Source organism: Cherax quadricarinatus, chromosome 10 (genome assembly GCF_038502225.1).
Source record: "Cherax quadricarinatus isolate ZL_2023a chromosome 10, ASM3850222v1, whole genome shotgun sequence".
Lineage (NCBI taxonomy): Eukaryota > Metazoa > Arthropoda > Malacostraca > Decapoda > Parastacidae > Cherax > Cherax quadricarinatus.
The window spans coordinates 45,502,341-45,524,196 of NC_091301.1; the positions used below are offsets into that span (position 1 = coordinate 45,502,341).

The 21,856-nt window shown below is 45.0% G+C and overlaps 1 protein-coding gene across 3 annotated transcripts in view; it reads left to right on the top strand.

The window, feature by feature from the left end:
- The window catches only part of LOC128687820 (calcium/calmodulin-dependent protein kinase type II alpha chain-like), an 897,132-nt gene that overhangs the window by 348,416 nt on the left and 526,860 nt on the right, over positions 1-21,856 (top strand). For 2 of the 3 annotated variants that reach the window (XM_070083804.1, XM_070083805.1), the window contains exon 2: positions 19,853-19,921. The exons of the other annotated variant lie outside the window; for it this stretch is intronic. In XM_070083804.1, the coding sequence (XP_069939905.1) occupies positions 19,853-19,921 (69 nt within the window). The remainder of the gene's footprint in view (positions 1-19,852; positions 19,922-21,856) is intronic. 3 annotated transcript variants of the gene reach the window in all.

Below are 21,856 nucleotides of genomic sequence, written 5' to 3' on the forward strand. Positions count from 1 at the left end.
ACATGTAGTAGCACTATATTAACACTTACACCAACATGTAGTAGCACTGTACTAACACTTACACCATGTAGTAGCACTGTACTAACATTTACACCAACATGTAGTAGCACTGTGCTAACACTCACACCAACATGTAGTAGCACTGTATTAACACTTACACCAACATGTAGTAGCACTGTATTAACACTTACACCAACATGTAGTAGCACTGTACTAACACTTACATCAACATGTAGTAGCACTGTACTAACACTTACACCAACATGTAGTAGCACTGTACTAACACTTACATCAACATGTAGTAGCACTGTACTAACACTCACACCAACATGTAGTAGCACTGTACTAACACTTACATCAACATGTAGTAGCACTGTACTAACACTTACATCAACATGTAGTAGCACTGTACTAACACTTACATCAACATGTAGTAGCACTGTACTAACACTTACATCAACATGTAGTAGCACTGTACTAACACTTACATCAACATGTAGTAGCATTGTTCTAACACTCACACCAACATGTAGTAGCACTGTACTAACACACCAACAAGTAGTAGCACTGTACTAACACTCATACCATGTAGTAACACTCTACTAACACTTACGTCATCATGTAGTAGCACTGTACTAACACTCACACCAGCATGTAGTAGCACTGTACCAACTCATGCCATGTAGTAGCACTGTACTAACACGTCATCATCTAGTAGCACTGTACTAACACTGTTGCAAACAGGGAAACTATTGGTAATTGTGAGGAACCTGCAAATCTGTACTTGGTCTTCCTCTTGAACGAGTCAGTGTAACATTATGAGGGTAATGATCTTGAACGAGTCAGTGTAACATTGAGGGATAATCTTGAACGAGTCAGTGTAGTATTATGAGGGATAATGATCTTGAACGAGTCAGTGTAGTCTTATGAGGGATAATCATGCCGTACAAATTTTCCAGTAACGTTATTTAGCTAGTAATCATAGAGTAGTAAATTTCTAATACCTCTTGAAGTTGGTCTGGGGTGGGAATAACGAAAGGTAAGATAATGAATGGGAATCTTAATGGGAGGAGGAGCTTGCAGAAACAAGTAAACACTACAAGATATCCTAAACTCAGTACTCGGAAGACACCTACGTAATGTTTTCCTTAAGATAATATAACAGAATAATAAATACTGAGTGAAATGTTAAATGAAACCAGTGAAGAACACGTGGTGGAATAAGCACAGTAAGAGAACTGTGTGTTAACATCCGTAATCCCAACTCTTCACATACGACACCCATGGTCCAAGAATCATCAACCTGCTGACACCAGATGTGTCTACTTCCATGGTCCAAGAATCATCAACCTGCTGACACCAGATGTGTCTACTTCCATGGTTCAAGACTCTTCAAGCTGCTGACACCAGATGTGTCTACTTCCATGGTTCAAGATTCTTCAAGCTGCTGACACCAGATGTGACTACTTCCATGGTTCAAGATTCTTCAAGCTGCTGACACCAGATAAGTCAGCTTCCATGCTCCAAGACTTCATCTTGCTACCACGAGATATAAGGAACATTGCCGCAAGAAAGGAAGTTTTGAAGATGAAACTGTACCTGATGCTGCTAGATGAGCAAGGTTGTGGCGAGTGTACATGCCGCCCACAACAACAGCCTTCTTGAGCCGTCAGCCAAGAGGATAGTATGGTCATAAAACTTATGAAAAAGCTTGTTGTAGATAGTGATTTTCTGCTTAATTTTAAGATTATCTGCAGATATTTGTTGTTGTAGCATAAACGACACGAATTAAAGGTAAGTTTTTATTCTTATGAAGAGCTCTTGTTCCCAGGCGCTGCATGACCTTGACGGGAACTCCAGTAATGATGCACAAGATTAAATATTTGGTAAATTTAACTTGAAAAATCGGAGAATTGACTGGGACAGAATTAACAAAGAAGTATCAAATATACCCGGGGAAAACAATTGTGAGCAACCTAAACCCTCAACACTGCCTGGGCAAGATCAACACACAAACATACAAATTCTGTAAATATACGTAACTGAGGAAGCCTAAAAGATCAAATTTCGAAAGAGCATAAAAGAATGTACAGAAGAAGAAAAGAGTTGCAGAGTTGGTGAAGAATTAGAGTAAGTCACAAGGAAGGAAAGATAATCTTAGCCGAGACATTACCAAGAGAATAGAAATTTAAGCTGTTAAACCAGACAGGAAGCACAATAAACGGTTAATCAGAATATTGCAAGAAACTCCAAATAATTTCAACACATATAAAATCCAAGTTAAGAACTATCTGTAAAATTGGACCATTAATCACGAAGTTCATGCGCTGACGATGAAAAAAATAACGCAAGAAACTTTAAAATACCAATATAAGTCAGTGTTCAGCATCCCAGTAAATGCAAGTATGGTGGAGAATGTAAATTATAATTCATATGAAGGTTTCACTGACCTTATAACTGACATAAGCACAAATTCCATAGAATTCGAAATATAAACAGAAAACCTCCTTGAACATTAAAATGGTATAAAATACCGACAGGTTGTTAGGTAAGACACACATGCAACAGTTAGGTATCTTTATTTCGAAACGTTTCGCCTACACAGTAGGCTTCTTCAGTCGAGTACAGAAAAGTTGATACTCGACTGAAGAAGCCTACTGTGTAGGCGAAACGTTTCGAAATAAAGATACCTAACTGTTGCATATGTGTCTTACCTAACAGAAAACCTGCTTGTTCGTGTAACATCTGCACTGGATTAGTGGAATTCTTTGTTAAAAAATTACAAAATGCAACTAAAGTGAGCTCTTAGTAACCTCTGGAGAAAGAAGTTAGATCTAGGTGGAATACCAGAGACATTAAAGAGGCAGTAGAGAACTAGTGAAAATTTAGACCAGTATCTCTAACATCCCACATCATAAGTCTTCAAAAGGTTGATGAAACGCCAAATTCGAAACTTTATGGGACAGCACGACCTTCACATCCTAAACCAGTTACTAAACTACTGTGACAGAATTACAGAGGCATTGGAAGAAAACCAAAACGCAGATGCGATATACGCTGATTTTACAAAGGCATTTGACAAATGCGACTATAGTGACTTCACACAAAATGAAGCGGGGAGGACAATAAGTATAATTGAGTAGACAAATGGATATTCAACTTCCTATAAGAACACACACAGAAGTAAACTGTAAAATCCAGCATTACAGAGATAAAAGCTCTACCACTAAGGCATGGTACCGTCTTCGTACCTCTTACTATTTATCCTCACTGTGGACAGAAACTATCGCCATAGGGTATAGAGCACATCACTCCTGCCTCTCGAAATTCCTAGACCACAATGACATTATTATGATGCACTGGAGGACAAACAGAATGCTAATGTAATATACACAAACTTAGCAAAAGCCTTCGACAAATGTGATCATGGTGTAACACAGCGCAGATGGGATTTTAACTTTCTAACCCATATAACGTAAAGAATAAAGGCTTCCACAGTGCAAGGATCTGTTCCACAACGTACAGTACTCGCCCCTGTCCTTTATCTCATTCTTATATCTGACATAGAGATGTAAACCATTGCACCGTGTCTTCCTCTACAGACGATGCACCGTGCTACCTGCCTTGCACCGTGCTACCTGCCTTGCACTATGCTACCTGCCTTGCACTATGCTACCTGCCTTGCACCTTGCTACCTGCCTTGCACCTTGCTACCTGCCTTGCACCTTGCTACCTGCCTTGCACCTTGCTACCTGCCTTGCACCTTGCTACCTGCCTTGCACCTTGCTACCTGCCTTGCACTGTGCTACCTGCCTTGCACCTTGCTACCTGAGTTGCACTTTGCTACCTGCCTTGCACTATGCTACCTGCCTTGCACCGTGCTACCTGCCTTGCACTATGCTACCTGCCTTGCACCGTGCTACCTGCCTTGCACCGTGCTACCTGCCTTGCACTGTGCTACTTGTCTTGCACTGTGCTACCTGCCCTGCACCGTGCTACCTGCCTTGCACCGTGCTGCCTGTCTTGCAGTGCTACCTGCCTTGCACCCTGCTACCTGCCTTGCACCCTGCTACCTGCCTTGCACCCTGCTACCTGCCTTGCACCCTGCTACCTGCCTTGCACCGTGCTACTTGTCTTGCACCCTGCTACCTGCCTTGCACCCTGCTACCTGCCTTGCACCCTGCTACCTGCCTTGCACCCTGCTACCTGCCTTGCACCCTGCTGCCTGCCTTGCACCCTGCTGCCTGCCTTGCACCCTGCTACCTGCCTTGCACCCTGCTACCTGCCTTGCACCCTGCTACCTGCCTTGTACCCTGCTACCTGCCTTGCACCCTGCTACCTGCCTTGCACCCTGCTGCCTGCCTTGCACCCTGCTACCTGCCTTGCACCCTGCTACCTGCTACCACTTCATAATGAAGATTTCAAATGTTAATGATGCACCAAGTTAAATGCGAGTTATCGTAATGAGTGGGGAGGGTGGGGTGGGGTGGGGGCTTGGTGGTGGGGGATGGGGAGGGGAGGTTATTTAAGGGGACGGTTCCTGGAACTCTCCTGGGTGAATTAATTAGTTATACTTAGAGAGTCAATACTGTGTTGGATAATTGTGCTTAAAGTGTTGACTACCATGTGTCACCCCCAGCCACACCAACCGTGTCACACCCCAGCCACACCAACCATGTGACACCCCTAGCCACACCGGCCGTGTCACACCCCCAGCCACACTGGCCGTGTCACACCCAGCCACACCAACCGTGTCACACCCCAGCCACCGGCTGTGTCACACCCAGCCACACCAACCGTGTCACATCCCCAGCTACACTGGTCGTGTCACCCCCAGCTACACCGGCCGTGTCACACCCCCAGCCACACCGGCCGTGTCACACCCCCAGCCACACCGGCCGTGTCACACCCCCAGCCACACCGGCCGTGTCACACCCCCAGCTACACCGGCTGTCACACCCCCAGCTACACCGGCCGTGTCACACCCCCAGCTACACCGGCCGCGTCACACCCCAGCTACGCCAGCCGTGTCACACCCAGCCACACCAACCGTGTGACACCCCCAGCCCCACCAACCGTGTCACACCCCCAGCCACACCGACCGTGTCACACCCCAGCTACACCGGGCGTGTCACACCGGCCGTGTCACACCCCCAGCTACACCGGCCGTGTCACACCCCCAGCTACACCGGCCGTGTCACACCCCCAGCTACACCGGCCGTGTCACACCCCCAGCTACACCGGCCGTGTCACACCCAGCCCCACCAACCGTGTCACACCCCCAGCTAAACCGGCCGTGTCACACCCCCAGCTACACCGGCCGCGTCACACCCCAGCTACGCCAGCCGTGTCACACCCAGCCACACAAACCGTGTGACACCCCAGCCCCAACAACCGTGTCACACCCCCAGCTACACCGGCCGTGTCACACCCCCAGCTACACCGGCCGTGTCACACCCCCAGCTACACCGGCCGTGTCACACCCCCAGCTACACCGGCCGTGTCACACCCCCAGCCCCACCAACCATGTCACATCCCCAGCTATACCGGCCGTGTCACACCCCCAGCTACACCGGCCGTGTCACACCCAGCCACACCAACCGTGTGACACCCCCAGCCCCACCAACCATGTCACACCCCCAGCTACACCGGCCGTGTCACACCCCTAGCCACACCAACCTTGTCACACACCAGCTGTATCACACTCCCACATGAGCTGGGTCACATCCCAGCTGGGGTTGTTACTAGCGCTGGTAGGTTGGTAAGACGCGTGTGCGACAGTTAAGTATCTTCCTGATATTTTCGCCTACACAACAAGCTTGGTCAGTTGAGCTGTGCAAGAATGGTATATAATACCGACAAGATGAAATTAAGACACGTGCAACATCTGGGTATCATTATTGTAGACGTTTCGCCATCCAGTGGCTTTATCAATACAAATTCTAGGACATAGCTTGAAGACGGTAGGACTATTTACAGAAGATGAGGTAATCAGTCCCTCAGCCTTGGAGTAGGTGCGAAGAGCACCGTAGTCGTGGAGATTCTGAAGCAGAAGCAAGGAGCCTGGCGCTTATATAGTAACGTCAGGCCTCTTCAAGGAGGTTCCTTGGCGTGGTGAAGAGGCTCTTGGTCTGTGGAATTAGACCTGTCGGTCTCCTTCCTCAGACCGAACCTAATTACCCCCCAATCCCCCGTTCCCTATCCCATCCTCCCCTTTTTCCTTTCCTCCTCCTCCTCCCCACCACTCCTTTTTGCCCTTCCTTTTTGGCCTTTGGGATTTTTTTTTCCCCACAGGCACGCTAGTTCCTAGGTAGGGGAAAGGGTACCGGGGTCCATCCCATTTCATTGAGGTTCTTGGCGGTGACGTAGTTTGCTGTGGAATCTGGATTGCCTGGGGATGTCCCAATCCCTCTCCGGTATCCCGGAGGGTGACTTTGGGTGTCTCTCGGCGACGGGTGTATCTCTGGAAGCCACCTTTCGGATTCCTGGGATGGTGGCCGAAGGAGGTATGCTTTGTGGCGGATTTCCGGACGCCCTCTCTTTTGTCCACCGAGGTAGCTCGGCAGATGTGAGGTGCTATCGCGGATTGCCGGTTTACTGGCATGATGGGTAGGGTTTGGCACGGGTTCCATGCTGCATCTGTGCTACTTGCGGTGCTGAGGTCCTCTTGGGCGCGGAGGGAGATTTCTGGCCCTTTCATTCCTCCTAGGAACTATCCCTCCCTGGTCCCCCCTTTTTATTCTTTTTTTTATTTTTATTTTCTTTCTTTGTTTTTCTTAATAAAAAGAAAGAAGTAACCTAACCATGGCAGCCCTAGTCCATGAACCTGCTACCCCCGGGCCCCTTCTTGATACCGCACCCCGTTCTGACCCCGCCTCGTCTTTGGACCACTCTTCGGACACTCCTCATGCCTCTGTACCTCTTGCCGGTGCTGTTTCCTCACCCGCTTCAGGTACTGAGGCCTCGACTGACTCCTGCGATTTATCTGACCTTTGCTCTCCTCTGACTATGCTTCCGGCCTCTCCCTCTACGGTGCGGCAATTTTCGAATCGCTGGCCCGTTCCACGTCGGACCAACTCTGGTCCCACACCTAAACGCCAATGACAATTACCTTCTGATGATACTTCTCCACCTTCTCGTTCTTCTCAGAAAAGATCGACACGTCCTTCACTACCTTTCCATGTTCAGTTTCAGACTGCACAATGGACTAAATTCTTCACTTTACGACCGACTTCCTCTACTGCCTATCTTTCTGACTACAGTATTGGCAAGGCACTCCTATGCCATGTTGGTAAAGATATTTCTTTTCATTCTCTTAAGAGTGGCACACACATCATCACCGTACAGAATGCTACCCAGGCTCATGAGCTTTCTCGTCTTTCCCATATCGATACTGTTCCTGTCACTATTGAAAAACATCATTCCTTCAATTCTTGTAGTGGTACCGTCATTCTGCCCCATACCATAGTTCAATAAAATTTCCAGACATGTGGCACTGACATTCTTGAACAGCTGGAACTCCAAGATCTCCCAATCCTCAAGGTAGACACTTACGTTCTTCCTGCCCGCGGGTGGAGACGATACCCTAGCAATGTGGCTCGTTTAACTTTTGACAGCCGTGAACTCCCATCCTCAGTTTATGTAGCAGGACATCGGTTACAAGTTCAAAAGGTGATCCCTACACCACAACAGTGTAGAAATTGCTGGCGATTTGGCCATCCAGCGAAATATTGCAGATCTATCGCCGAATGCCCGGTCTGTGGTGCCGATGACCATTCTAATATGTCTTGCAATCGACCTCCCTCTTGCCTTAATTGTCATGAGGCTCACCCTTCGTACTCTCGCCGTTGTCAAGTCTACTTAAACGAGCGGGAAATCTGTTACCTTGAAGAGGCAGGTCTCCCTTATGCCATGGCAGTTTCTCATCTCCGCCTCCAAGGGGGACTACCTCGTGTTTCTTATTCCCGTGTTTCAAAACGTCCCCCCACTTCTAGGATCCCATCTTCTGCAACCACCTCTGTGGTTACCTCTCCCATAGTCACTCCTGTATCTAATTCTTTTGCTGTCCTAGGCTCAGACGTCCCTACTTCAACGCCTCAGTCTGATCTCGCTTCTTCGTGTTCTCCCTCACAAGCCTCAGTAGCAACGAGATCTCGTATGACACCTCCTCCTAATCGTCCCTCTACTTCTCAAAAGTCAAAAAAAACGTCCATTAACACCTACCCATCTTCCACCTCCTCATTTTACCTTCCCTGTCTCTGTACCTGGCTCTTCCCCTCTCACTGGCTCTGTTACAAGTGTAGAGGTTCACCCTCCTCATACTGTACCTTCCTCCCCTGTTCCCTCCCAAGTTTCTTCCTCTTCTGCCACCTCCCAGGTTTCTGCCTCTTCTGTCCTCTTCCACGCTTCTTCAGTTCCCTCCACCCTTTCGCCCCCCCCTACCTTGGTACAGTCCATTACAGTTCCAATCTTTACTCATCCTCCCCCTACCATTTCCAATATTGTCTCCCATATGACGTCTCTGAATTCCGAAACACTTGAAGCAATCTCTGAATATATTGCAGAGACCAAACCATCAATGGATACTGATCCGCCCTCCGTTCCTTCTCTCTCCTCTGCTCCATCTGTGCAACTCCTTTCTTCACAGTGCACCATTCCTTCTCTGCTTGAACGTTTTCCACTGCCTCTGCATGTGGACTTTTCTAACCCCTCTAGTCCGTAGGAACCCTTACCTGCGGATTTCAGTATCTTTATCATTGCCAATCATGGCCTATTTACAGTGGAATATACGCAGCCTCGGGTAATCGGGGTGAGCTTCAGATGTTACTCTCCCAGTTTTTCCCTGTTGGTGTTTGCTTACAGGAACCAAAATTACACTCTGCTGTTATCTCTCCCATCTCAGGCTATAATTTATTGTATTCTTCAGATCCTTTTCCTGATGGGACCTTTCATGAAAGTGCCCTTCTTCTACGCACTGATATTCCATACCATCAGCTATTTGTTCGTACTTCGCTGCATTACACAGCAGCCCGTATCCACTTGCATAGGTGGTATACACTCTGTTCTTTATATCTCTCTCCTCGGGCATTATCTATTCTGGATATTACCTTTCTTGTTTCGTCATTACCACCACTGATTCTGTTACTTGGCGATTTTAATGCCCACCATTTCCTCTGGGGGGGGTCTCACTGTGATTCCCGTGGCATTCAGTTAGAGGCTTTTCTTGCCACCCACCCCCTCCATGTTTTAAATACAGGTACTCACACCCATTTTGATCCTCGGACTCGCACACTTTCTTGCATCGATCTCTGTCTGCTCTTCCTCGGCCACATTAGACTTCACTTGGTCTGTTCTCCCGGACTTACATGACAGCGATCATTTCCCAATCATTCTTACTTCCCCTTCATATTCACCACCTCTTCGCATCCCACGCTGGCAATTTGATCAGGCAAATTGGAACCTTTACTCACACCTAACTGTTTTTCGAGAGGTTCCTTCTTCATCCTCCATCGATGAGCTTTTACACCTCTTCTCGTCCTCCGTTTTAACTGCAGCTTCTAATTGTATACCCTAAACTTCGGGCAGGCATTCTCAGAAATGTGTGCCTTGGTGGTCTCCTGCTTGTGCTCGTGCAGTACATTTGAAATGCGCTGCATGGGGCAGGTACCGGTACAATAGAACCACTGAGAGACTTCTTGATTTTAAGCAGAAGCGTTCGATGTGTCATCCGTGACGCTAAACACACTTGCTGGCGAGATTGTCTCCACCTTCACCTCTGCTTCCTCTATGAGTGCAGTCTGGAAAAAAGTATGAAAACTGAGTGGTAAATATTCTCCTGAACCGGCTCCTGTTCTGCGGGTTGCCGGTGTTGATATAGCAAACCCACTAGATGTTGCCAATGAAATTGGCAATCATCTGGTCCGTATTTATCAGGGACTCCATCTGTGCCCCTCATTTCTTTCCTCAAAGTCTGCCAGAGTGTTAGCACCCTTGGACTTTTCTTCTCTCAGAGAAGACTAGTATAATGTGCATTTTACACTTCAAGAACTGGATGCAACACTCTCAGCTTGCCGATCATCGGCAGCTGGGCCCGACGACATTCATATTCGTATGCTACAACATTTACATCAGTCAGCCCTTGCAGTCCTATTACGCCTTTACAATCTTATTTGGTCACAAGGAGTTCTTCCACAGCTGTGGAAATCCGCCATTGTTCTCCCTTTCCGCAAACCAGGCACTACTGGACATGAAGCCTCCCACTATTGTCCCATTGCTCTTACCAGTGCAGTTTGCAAAGTGATGGAACGCCTAGTAAATAGACGTTTAGTGTGGTATTTAGAGAGACACAACAGTCTCTCCACTCGTCAATATGGCTTTCGTAAGGGACGTTCTACCATAGACCCCTTACAATGCTTGGATACGTATGTTCGTAATGCCTTTGCGAATAACCACTCAGTTATTGCCATATTTTTTGACCTTGAGAAGGCATATGACACAACTTGGAGGTATAATATTTTAGCCCAAGCCCACTCCTTAGGCCTTCGAGGCAATCTACCATCCTTAAGAACTTTTTAACTGACGGGCATTTCCGTGTTTGGGTTAATAATGTGCACTCCCCGGACTTATCCAAGCTGAAGGTGTCCCCAAGGGATGTGTTCTGAGCACAACACTTTTTCTCCTTGCTATTAATGATTTGGCCTCTAGTCTTCCATCAAATATTTGGTCATCACTCTATGTTGATGACTTCACTATTGCCTGTACAGGCGCTGACTGTCACCTCATTACAGTTTCTCTCCAGCATGCAGTTGACCGTGTTTCCAATTGGGCCACCACACATGGGTTTAAATTTTCCAGCACTAAAACCCACCAAATTACTTTCACTAGACACTCTCTCATCTCCGATCATCCTTTGTACCTCTATGGCTCCCGTATCTCTGAACGTGATAGTCAAGTTTATGGGCCTCCTCTTTGACCGTAGGTTATTCTGGAAACCTCGCATTACCTCTCTGAAGGCAACTTGCCACAGCCGGCTGAACCTTCCTAAAACCCTTGCACATCTTTCATGGGGAGCTGATCGTCGAACCCTCCTTCGCCTGCATTCCACCCTCATTTTATTGAAACTTGATTATGGTGACCAGATCTATTCAGCGGCATCTCCTGCTACTCTCTCTAGCCTTAACCCCATTCATCACCAAGGATTACGTTTATGCCTTGGTGCTTTTCGCTCTTCCCCTGTCGAGAGCCTCTATGCAGAAGCGAACGTTCCATCCTTATCCGATCGCCGTGATGCCCATTGCCTTCGCTACTGTGTACACTCTCATGATCTCCACAGTCCTTCCATTTATAGAATGGTCACTGATATTAGTAGTCATTCTTTATTTGTTAGCCGCCCCTATTTACTCCGTCCCTTCTCTCTTCGCCTTCATTCGCTCTTGCCTTCTCTTCAATTACCACCTTTCTATGTTCATGTAGCATCTCGCTTTTCCCTACCCCCCTGGGAAGTTCCAGCTGTTCGAATCTGTTCTTTCTCTCTCCCTTGCTCGAAAGCCCAACTGTCTACGGTCGCTTCCCGCTCTCTTTTTCTTGACCACTTCCACTCTCATTCTCATGCCATTGCTGTGTACACAGATGCCTCTAAGTCTTCTGATGGGGTAGGATTCGCAGCAGTGTTTTTGGACAGCGTCGTACGCGGGCATTTACTATCTTCGGCTAGTATTTTTACTGCTGAATTGTATGCCATCCTTGCAGGACTTATCCGTATTGCATCTATGCCTGTGTCATCATTTGTGGTTGTCTCAGACTCCCTTAGTGCTTTACAGGCTATACAGAAATTTGATTCACCTCACCCCTTAGTCCTCCGTATCCAACTTGGGCTACGCCACATCTTTACCAAGCATAAAGATATTGTTTTTTGTTGGGTCCCTGGCCATGTTGACATACAGGGCAATGAACAAGCAGACACTGCTGCGTGGTCAGCAGTACATGACCTACCAGTTTCATATAGAGGTATTCTATTTACGGACTATTTTGCTGCAATATCTTCCCACCTTCACACCCGTTGGCAACAACGTTGGTCTGCTATGCTCGGCAACAAATTTAAATCTATTAAACCGAGTATAGGTTACTGGCCATCTTCTTATCACCAGTGTCGAGGTTGGGAGACTACTCTCTCCCGTCTTCGCATTGGCCGTACTCGTCTTACTCATGGATATCTCATGGAGAGGCGCCCTGCTCCTCTCTGTGAGAATTGCCAAGCTCCATTATCAGTCAGCCACATTCTGTTGGACTGCCCACTTTATCAATGAGCACGCAGAATTTGCCTCCATCGTCGTCTTCGCTCCGCTGCTCTCTCTTTACCTTCCCTTCTCGCTGATGGACCCACCTTTCATTCGGACTCTCTCATTGACTTTTTGACAACAACTGACTGACTTCACAAATTCTGATACCTTCTGCCCTTTCTACTTCAATCTCTTGCTACCCTCTACCCCCGTACTATCCCCTGCCCCACTGTTTTCTGTAACCTACTGATCATCCCTCCTCCCTTCTGCCATCCAATACCCTCACTTCCTTCCCTACCCTGCAGTGCTGTATAGCCCTTGTGGCTTAGCGCTTCTTTTTGATTATAATAATAATAGTAACGTCAGGTGTAGCACACGAGGGCATAGTCACTGGTAAGACATGTATATAACCTTCACGACTACGACAACTACTACTATTACTAACCCATCTCTTTGGGAAGGACCTACTTCCACTGGGGAATTCCGCCTACCAGTGACTATGCCCTCGTCTGCTACACCTGATGTTACTATATAAGCGCCAGGCTCTTTGCTTCTGCTTCAGAATCTCCACGACTACGGTGCTCTTCGCACCTACTCCAAGGCTGAGGGACTGATTACCTCATCTTCTGTATATAGTCCTACTGTCTTCAAGCTATGTCCTAGAATTTGTATTGATAAAGCCACTGGATGGCGAAACATCTACAATAAAGATACCCAGATGTTGCACATGTGTCTTAATTTCATTTGGTCAGTTGAGTAATGTGGAGAGCAGCAGTAGAGAGGTAAAGATGTGATCATCAACCTTGAAGGTGGTGGTCAGTCAGTCAGTCTTGCGCACTGTCAAGCTGAAGCAGGAGAAAGGAGCCTTTTATAGTGCCAGGAGCGAGGCACTGAGAAGTGACGTCACTGGAGGTGACGTCACTATTCTCAGTACAAAACACTGCAGTAGGCCTACTGGCCCATGGTAGGTAGGTCCTTCAACCCAGTTCTTGCTCGTAACTGTTGCACATGTCTTTTCAACTTGTTTCGCCTACACAGTAGACTTCTTCAGTTGAATACAGAAATAAAGAAAAGCTGTGGGAAGATGATGTAATCAGTCCATCACCCTGGAAGACTTTGTTATAAGGTGGGGAGTCCTTCAACCTGGAGAACAACTCTGCTCCATAGTGCAGAGCAGTGTGAAGCTTGAGAATGAAGGCTTATATACTGCCCAAGGTGAGGCACAGAAAATCTTGAAGACAGAAGATGCGGGACCATTAGTAGAAGTAAGAGTGTAATAACTGAGAGGCAGTGTAGCAGACCTGGGCAGGTCCCTCTCATATCGAACCTTTCTCATTTATAACTAATGGTGAGGCAATATAGTTGTCGAAGATGTCCTCTATACCAAGATGCCATTGTGTTGCAGTATCTGACAGTGTGTATACCATTATTATATTAATTTATTACATTTTTGCTTCTGCTAGCGGGTCTCTCCTCTTCTGTCGTTTTTAAGATTTTCTGCCCCTCACCTGACGCAGCATATAAGTATGTAGAAATTCGAGTGATAGTAATATACGTTGGCTTTTTATTGTCACTAAGAGTGGTATGAGAGGTTACCAGGAATTACCATAGTGGACCTGAGGAAAACATTAGCTCTTATGAGTCACTAGAGACAGTTATTAAACAGATGGACAGATCAAAGAAAGTTCCATGTTTAACTAGTCTTTTCCTTATATCATTACAAACAGGCATCATACCTGACATGTGGAAGATGGTTAATGTGATTGATATCTGAAAAATTACAGCCCAATCAGCGATACATTAAAAGTCATAAAGGCACTTTGATGAGCATAATTTGGCGAGTCTCAAAATACATCCACAAGGGCGGTGCTTTCCAAACAACTTTACTGACCTTCTTTAGTAAGGCAAGTGAGGCAGTGGACCATGATAAAGAATACAGTGTTGTCTGTTTATATTTCAGTAAGGTGCTAGTCCCACATGCCAAACTTAAAAAAAGTAGCAGCATATGATATTTTAGAACTGAAGAACACTGAGTCCATTTAATGCTCCTCTTCTCTAGTACTTTAGAGAAACTGGCCGCTCTCTGACAGACTTAGAAAACACAAAAGTGTTAAACTTGTTGACACTAATAATCTTCACTTGATCTAGAGACTTGGATCAGTGCTCCAATTCCCTAAATTAAGCCTGAATGCCTTTCATAACCCTCCCCCCTCCCCACAGATGCTGTATATTCCCTACGAGTTTAGCGCTCCCCCGTGATAAATAAGTCTGTCATGTTAGAGATCACAGTCATCCTGTTAACTGGTCCTCTGCTAAAACTGTCTACCCTTCTTCTAGCCTTCACAGTCGCCGTCCTATTGAAGCATCTCTTATATTCAACTTCCTAATATGAATCTTAGTCCTGGCTTTATGTAGATGCCTTCCTTTCTCATTACATTGTTAAATGTTCAAAACTTCAGAACATTCGTGACTTAACCTGATCTTTTTTATCACCTCCTCTCCTTGCCTCTTCTCCTTTCCTATGTTTTCATTGCCTTTCCTGTTTTCTGCCTAGGTGGGTTCTGTCCTATGAGGGTCATTAGCTGTCTTATAGTGCTCGTCATGTTCATATAGGCTTGCCAGGATGGGTCCTGGCTCGGATCTTCTCCATGTGACTTGGCAGCCAGTGTTCCTCTATTCTCTTGTTCTTAGACTGCCTCTACTATTCTACTACTACTACTACTACTACTGTCTCTTCACTAAGACTCCACCCTCTGATCTATTCTTCATTACCACTAATACCTTTTTATTGCCACCTCTACCACTGTTGCACTACTTTTTGTACTTTTTACAATCACTACTGCAATAATACTCCCTCTGATTATACAACTCTCCCATACCTTCCCTTCCCCCCTTTCCTCTCGTATATGTTCGGCTTTCTTCCCTTTGTGCTAGGACTCTTGATTTGGAAATGGGGGCGCAATTCTAGCGAAGAAACTGCAAGACCATCCAGTGAGACCACCCACTGGACTCTTGGAACAGCGAAGAAAGGAAACGAACTGAGCGAGTGATCTAGGGATGGATCAAGAAATGCTCATCCCACCCCCAGATATACTGGATGGAGAAGTTTGGCAGGAAGCAGGAGCCCCGAAGTCCCAAAAGAGACGGTTTCCTTGCCTCAGATCGGGCAAACCAAACCATCTTCAGGCAGCAAATACAGGTTAACAAACAAAGGACACCACGACACTCCATATTCTGCTATAATTTACTTTGAGAGAAAATATGCCCTGAAGATATCAATGTCCCCAAATGTGAAAAGGGGTTTATTCTCACTCCCCGAAACAGTCCTACGAGGAACTACAGAACTAAAATCTATTGAGCAGATCACAAAAGATGTACTAATGCACTATCCACTAGACATGCCTCTCGATGCAATCCATAGTTAAAAGAAAAAAGTTTGAAAGTTGAGTGGCTTTGAGCCAAGAAGGACGGCAACGTACCCACAAGGCAGGTCTTGATCCATCATATAGGACCTCTAACAGCTCAGCTGGATCTCAGTTGCTGGAGAAATTACCAGGTTAGGACGTACAACCCAGAATCTTGAGGTGCTTCAAGTGCCAGAGGTAGAACCAAATCAGCATCCAGTGTCAGTTTAAGAAACTGTGCGGCATCTGCAATGGGTCTCACCCAGCCATGGACTGCTTGGATGAACTGAGACAGGTGAAGCTACGGAACCTCTGTGTCTGAACTGCGGCAAGAAGCATTCCTGGAACCTGCATTGCCCGGAAGGGCTATGCCATGTCAGGGTAGCATGGAAAACCTAAAGTTGTCCAGCCTCCAACATCAAGTAGAGCCCTCACTCCTGATTAACAGCCTCTTCCAGAGGAGGCTACAGTAACACGGAATCCAGGAATGAAGGAAGCCTAGGAAACAGCGATGGGATCGGTTGTGCAAGACAGGTATACAATACTTTAACTTTCATCAGCGATGGGATCATGGAATCGCACCCTTGCTCAATTAGCTTCTGATACTTCTGCTTAAACTCCCACTCGACAACGGCAGTCGACAGGCTCAATGCTGCAGGGACACCACAGCAACACTACAGCCAATACATAAACCCTAGCACTGCAGCACTCACTAGTGAGGAGCACTGTAGCCCAAGAGAACATAGCAGGACATCCTGTATTACCTCTGAGCCAACAAATAATGTCAATAATCACGTGCTCTGAGAACAAGTGTTTCCAGGTTACACATCTGCAGTACCTCATAGAACTCTTGAGATAAATTCTATTTCCAGTTTTGGAAACTTTGATATCTTCAGGCCTTATTTCTTCTCTGGGTGAATTTACAGCAGCATACTCGATGTCGTGGTGCCCTTTGTTGATCAGTGGTGAAGTTCCAGCTGCTTAGGTATGGAAAGAATGAAGAACTCAAAAGTAACACTGTATACAAAATGTAAGATAGAACAAAAGGAACACGTGAAAGACTTGGGGATGATTATATCAGCTGACCATTCTTTCAAAGATAAGAAAAAGATCACGACAGCCAGGAAGATGACGGGGTGAGTATTGAGAACTTTCAAAACAAGGGAAATAATGCCAGCGGTGACACTTTACAAATCGCTAGTACTCCGTCATTTGTAATATTGCTCAGTGTTGACAGCCCCGTTCAAGGCGGGAGAAATATCGAAGATTAAACGAAGATCGTTTACGGCCTACATAGAAAAAGTAAATCATTTAAATTACTGGGAATGTCTTAATCTTGAACATGTACTAACTGGAGCGGAGGAGAGAGTGATAATACATACCTGGAAAGTACTCGAGGGCCTGGACCCAGATCTGCACACTGGAACGAGAGATCTGGAAGTGCAAAATAAACCCAGTGAAACGCAGGGGTGCGGTGGGCACAATATGGGAACACTGTATCACTATTCGTAGCTCCAGATTATTCAACATTTTACCAGAAGATATCAGAAACACTGCTGGAACAAGTGTAGAAGTCTTTAAGAAAAAACTGGATAAGTATCTTCAACACATGCCAGATTAACCCGGCTGTGTTGGATGTGTGGGGCAGTGGGCCTCCAGCAGCAACATCCTCGTTGACAAGACTAGCACCAGACGAGCCTGGCCCATGGCTGGGCTCCGAGAGCAACAGGACTCTGGAAACTCATCAAAGGTATATCAGAGGCAAAGGTAGCAGTGGTGGTCATGTATAGTGAACGGGTGGCAATGGTAGGTCTGTATAGTGGCAGTGATGGGCTTGTATGATGGACAGGTGGCAGTAGTGTGCATGTATGGTGGACAGGCAGCGAGTGTTCAAGGCAACACACTTCCTTCCCATTTTCACTTCAACTTGCTATTACACTTCTGATGGTGATTAATATTTTCCTCCAGGTTTTGGCTTTGATGTTTGCTATGAAGCAAATTTAACTGATGTGGCAGTTTCTTTCTCGTTTAATTTACACTTCACATAACACCTGTTTATGTACTCTATATCTTACACAATTTCCTAGTCTGGCACCACAATAATATTTCTCATATAACCATTCTGAGAGCACACTTTTTAAAGTATGGTGCTTATGATAAATTTCCACTTTCAGTACACTGTTTAAATATCTGATTTGCTTGTTAAGCAGCGGGACTTGTTATTATTGACAAACAGTCACACTTCTGCAAGACCTCCACATGAACATCAGTCAGTAATCTAAGTTTATACGTGCAACCTACAGTAGTAGTGCGCATATTAATTGGGACAGTGGTGAAATAAGACATTCGGAAAATTAATGTTATTTGAAAAATACATGGCAATGATATGACATAATTAATTTAAAGAGATATGATTACCCTTTGCTTTTATAAGCATTGCTAAACCTTTGATATAGTCGACCGATGTTGAACACATTTTGGCGAGTTCTTCGTCCTGGTGCCGTGTCCTAATAACAGCAATTAGCTTCTCCATAGTTGAACATTCCTATTATGCCATCCTTTGTTTGGTTATTGCCCATAGTCTCAATTGGGTTAAGGTCAGGAGAGTTTCCAAGCCAATTTAGAATGCTTAGCATTTTCCTGGAAGTGTGACATAGAAAAAAATCCTGCTAGAAAATGCCTTCCCATCAGGAAAGTCTCTATCCACAATTGGAAGCAAATAAGTTTCCAGGATTGCCTTGTATTTGTCACTATTCATCGTTCTCTCAATAACAACGCATCCAGGGCCTTTAGCAGTAAAACTACTCCAAAACATCTTAGGTAGTTTTTTTTGGCGCTTGTTGAATGTGTCCATTCTCTTTACCACTGATCTGTACCCATGTACTGCAAAATGCGCCTCATCGGAAAATATAACTTTTCTCCATTTATGTGATCACTTATGATCGAGTGCCCACCACAGCCTTTTTTTCTTCATAGCAGCAGTCAGTCGTTTCTTTACTGGCTTTCTGACATCTCTGCTAACTTCAGTGAGCCTTCATCGAACAGTTAAAGAATAAAAAATTACGCTAGCTGAAGCCAAATCTCTGTAGATCTTCGGTGTTTTTCTTGGGATCATTCACACTATTTCTTATAACCTCGTCATCGTGAGGTGTTGTCTTGGTCGATGCAGCGCTTCACAATCACCAGTGTTGTCAGCTTTCTTCAGAATCTGACCAATAGTCAATTTTGTTAGGCTCAAATTTTCGGCAATCTATCATATATTCAAATCAGCATGTCTCTAAGAGCTACTATACTTGCACGCTTGCAAGTGTAACATCCATCATGAATTTAAGCAGTAATGAATCGAAGGGGGGAATTTAGCGAAACCACGTTTGCTCACGGAGCACACTTGTAGGAACAACCTTACAGATCAACAGCTATTGTAGCACTGATGAGAGTAGTAGGGTAACACCATAGCTGGATGGTTGCCAGAAATCGGTAGCAAACTCTTCTGAAAAAAAAAACAAACTACATTAATTAAGCTGGAGACTAAGACATGAGATAATTACAAAATTTACCCGTCCCAATTATTTTGTACACTGTTGTATTCATATAGCACTAATTGTGTGATTATATCCTAGCCACACCTTATAGAACTTCCAGTGATGACTGTGCTACCCTAGCCACACCTTGTCCTAGTACCCAGGTGACTCATAGTAGAACTTCATCACAGTTCTTCGCATGTCCTAGTAACATCTTGTTTGGTAGTGTCTCCATGCCTTCACCGCTTGGCATCAAGACAGTCTTTAGTGATCATTATGTCCACATGTCTAGAAAGACAATATTCTTCTTAAATAACCAATTAGTCTTCTTGCGGTATACAGTGTGTTGTCATTATTAAAGTTATTGTTGCTACCTTGTTTAGTGTGTGTGTGTGTGTGTGTGTGTGTGTGTGTGTGTGTGTGTGTGTGTGTGTGTACACGTACTCGCCTAATTATGGTTGCAATGGTCGAGTCATAGCTTCTGGTGTGTGTTTGGGTGTTTTTTGGATGGTGTGTGAGTGTGTTGAGGGTGGTGTGTGCGTGTTGAGGGTGGTGTGTGCGTGTTGAGGGTGGTGTGTGCGTGTTGAGGGTGGTGTGTGCGTGTTGAGGGTAAAAGCTAACCCTGCCCCCCTCTACCTCTGTGTTTCAGAAGTGGCAGAGGTGTGAGGAGAGGAGTGTTGGGTGTGATTGACAGGTGGATGACCCGCTGTGGCTTCAGGTATACCCGCCCCTCCGCCACAGTTATTGCCCCCTCTCCCCTCCCCCTCCTGCCTGCTCCCCCCGCCTCTCCCCCCCTGCCCTCACTCACAAACACCACTCGTGCATTGTTTCACTAACTTGATCTTGTTTACTCGTGTTTCCTGGTGATGAAAATGAAGCTGTGGTGATGATCTGCAGCTGCACTAACTACTTAATGAGTCTCTCCACCACTGTACCTGGGTGGACTTAATGTGATGTCTCGAGTCACCACCACCACCACTACTAACCTGTCACTCACTATTCAAACTCCCCGTCACTTCCCTCCCCCACGCTTGACATTTTGCAGTTTGTAGTGTGAGTTTTCTTTGAGCTCAGCGGATGCATGACGTGCTTCATCACTTTTTTTGAAGATTGTCTTTTTAACTTAATATTTTTCTAATATTAATGTTAAGACTCGTGGCAAGATGTTTTGGACGTTGTTGTGTGTTGTTGTGTTTATGATTCTCACCCAGACACACACACACACACACACACACACACACACACACACACACACACACACACACACACACACACACACACACACACACACACACACACACACACACACACACACACACACACACACACAGTGAACATGTGTGTGTACTCACCTGAAAATAAACACGCTAATGCTACTAAACACACACTGCAGATTGGACTAATAAACGTCAAATAAATTTTGATACTGACAAATGCAAAGCGATACATCGTGGATGTTACTGGTGCCGCCTCTACCACCTTCCTCACTATACTCACGCTCTTAACTAATATATATATATATATATATATATATATATAATGTCGTGCCGAATATGTAAAACTGGTCAATTAGCAAGAACTCATTTAAAATTAAGTCCTTTCTAAAATTTTCTCTTATACGTTTCAAGATAAATTTTTTCATTAATGTTGATGTAAAAATTTATAAATTTGCGCCAAAAGGAACTTAGAAAACTTACCTAACCTTATTATAACAAGCGCAATTTATTTTAGTCTAACCCAACTAAATATATTATAGATTTGTTTACAGTAATTTAATACTAATCAAACACAGTGAAATATATTTTTTTCGTTAGGTTCGGAATGATTTTGGCGAAATTATTGCATACACAAATTTTCACTTGACTTATATGGCAAGATGAACGTTGCTATTTAAGCCAAGATCGCAAGTTCTGCATATTCGGCACGACATATATATATATAATATATATGTAAAACTGGTCAGTTAGCAAGAACTCGTTTAAAATTAAGTCCTTTCTAAAAAAAATTCTCTTATACGTTTAAAGATATATTTTTTCATTAATGTTAATGTAAAAATTTTTAATTTTGCTCCTAACGAATCTTAGAAAACTTACCTAACCTTATTATAACAAGAACAATTTATTTTAGCCTAACCCAGCTAAATACATTTTAGATTTGTTTACAATAATTTAATACTAAACAAACACAGTGAAATATATTTTTTTCGTTAGGTTCAGAATAATTTTGGCGAAATTATTGCATACACAAATTTTCGCTTGTCCTTTATGGCAAGATGAGCGTTGCTATTTAAGCCAAGATCGCAAGTTCTGCCTATTTGGGACCGAAATTCGATGCGCTTTCGTGACTTCTCACATTATCAAGGAACTATGAAAACAAAACATCTACAGGAAGGCACATAAGGCCAAGACTACACCTCACAGTCGCGTCACAACACCCGACTCCTTTATTGACAATATTTCGCCCACACAGTGGGCTTTATCAAGTCACAAACAAATCTACCTGGGTGAATAGTAGGTAAGTATTTATAGAATGGAGTCAGGTGGACAATGCTGGGTAGATTGCATCTGATAAGGACTTGCACACTCCATCCTACCTAACATTTTCCACCTGAATCCACTCTATAAATACTCACGTACCTTTCACCCAGCTAGAT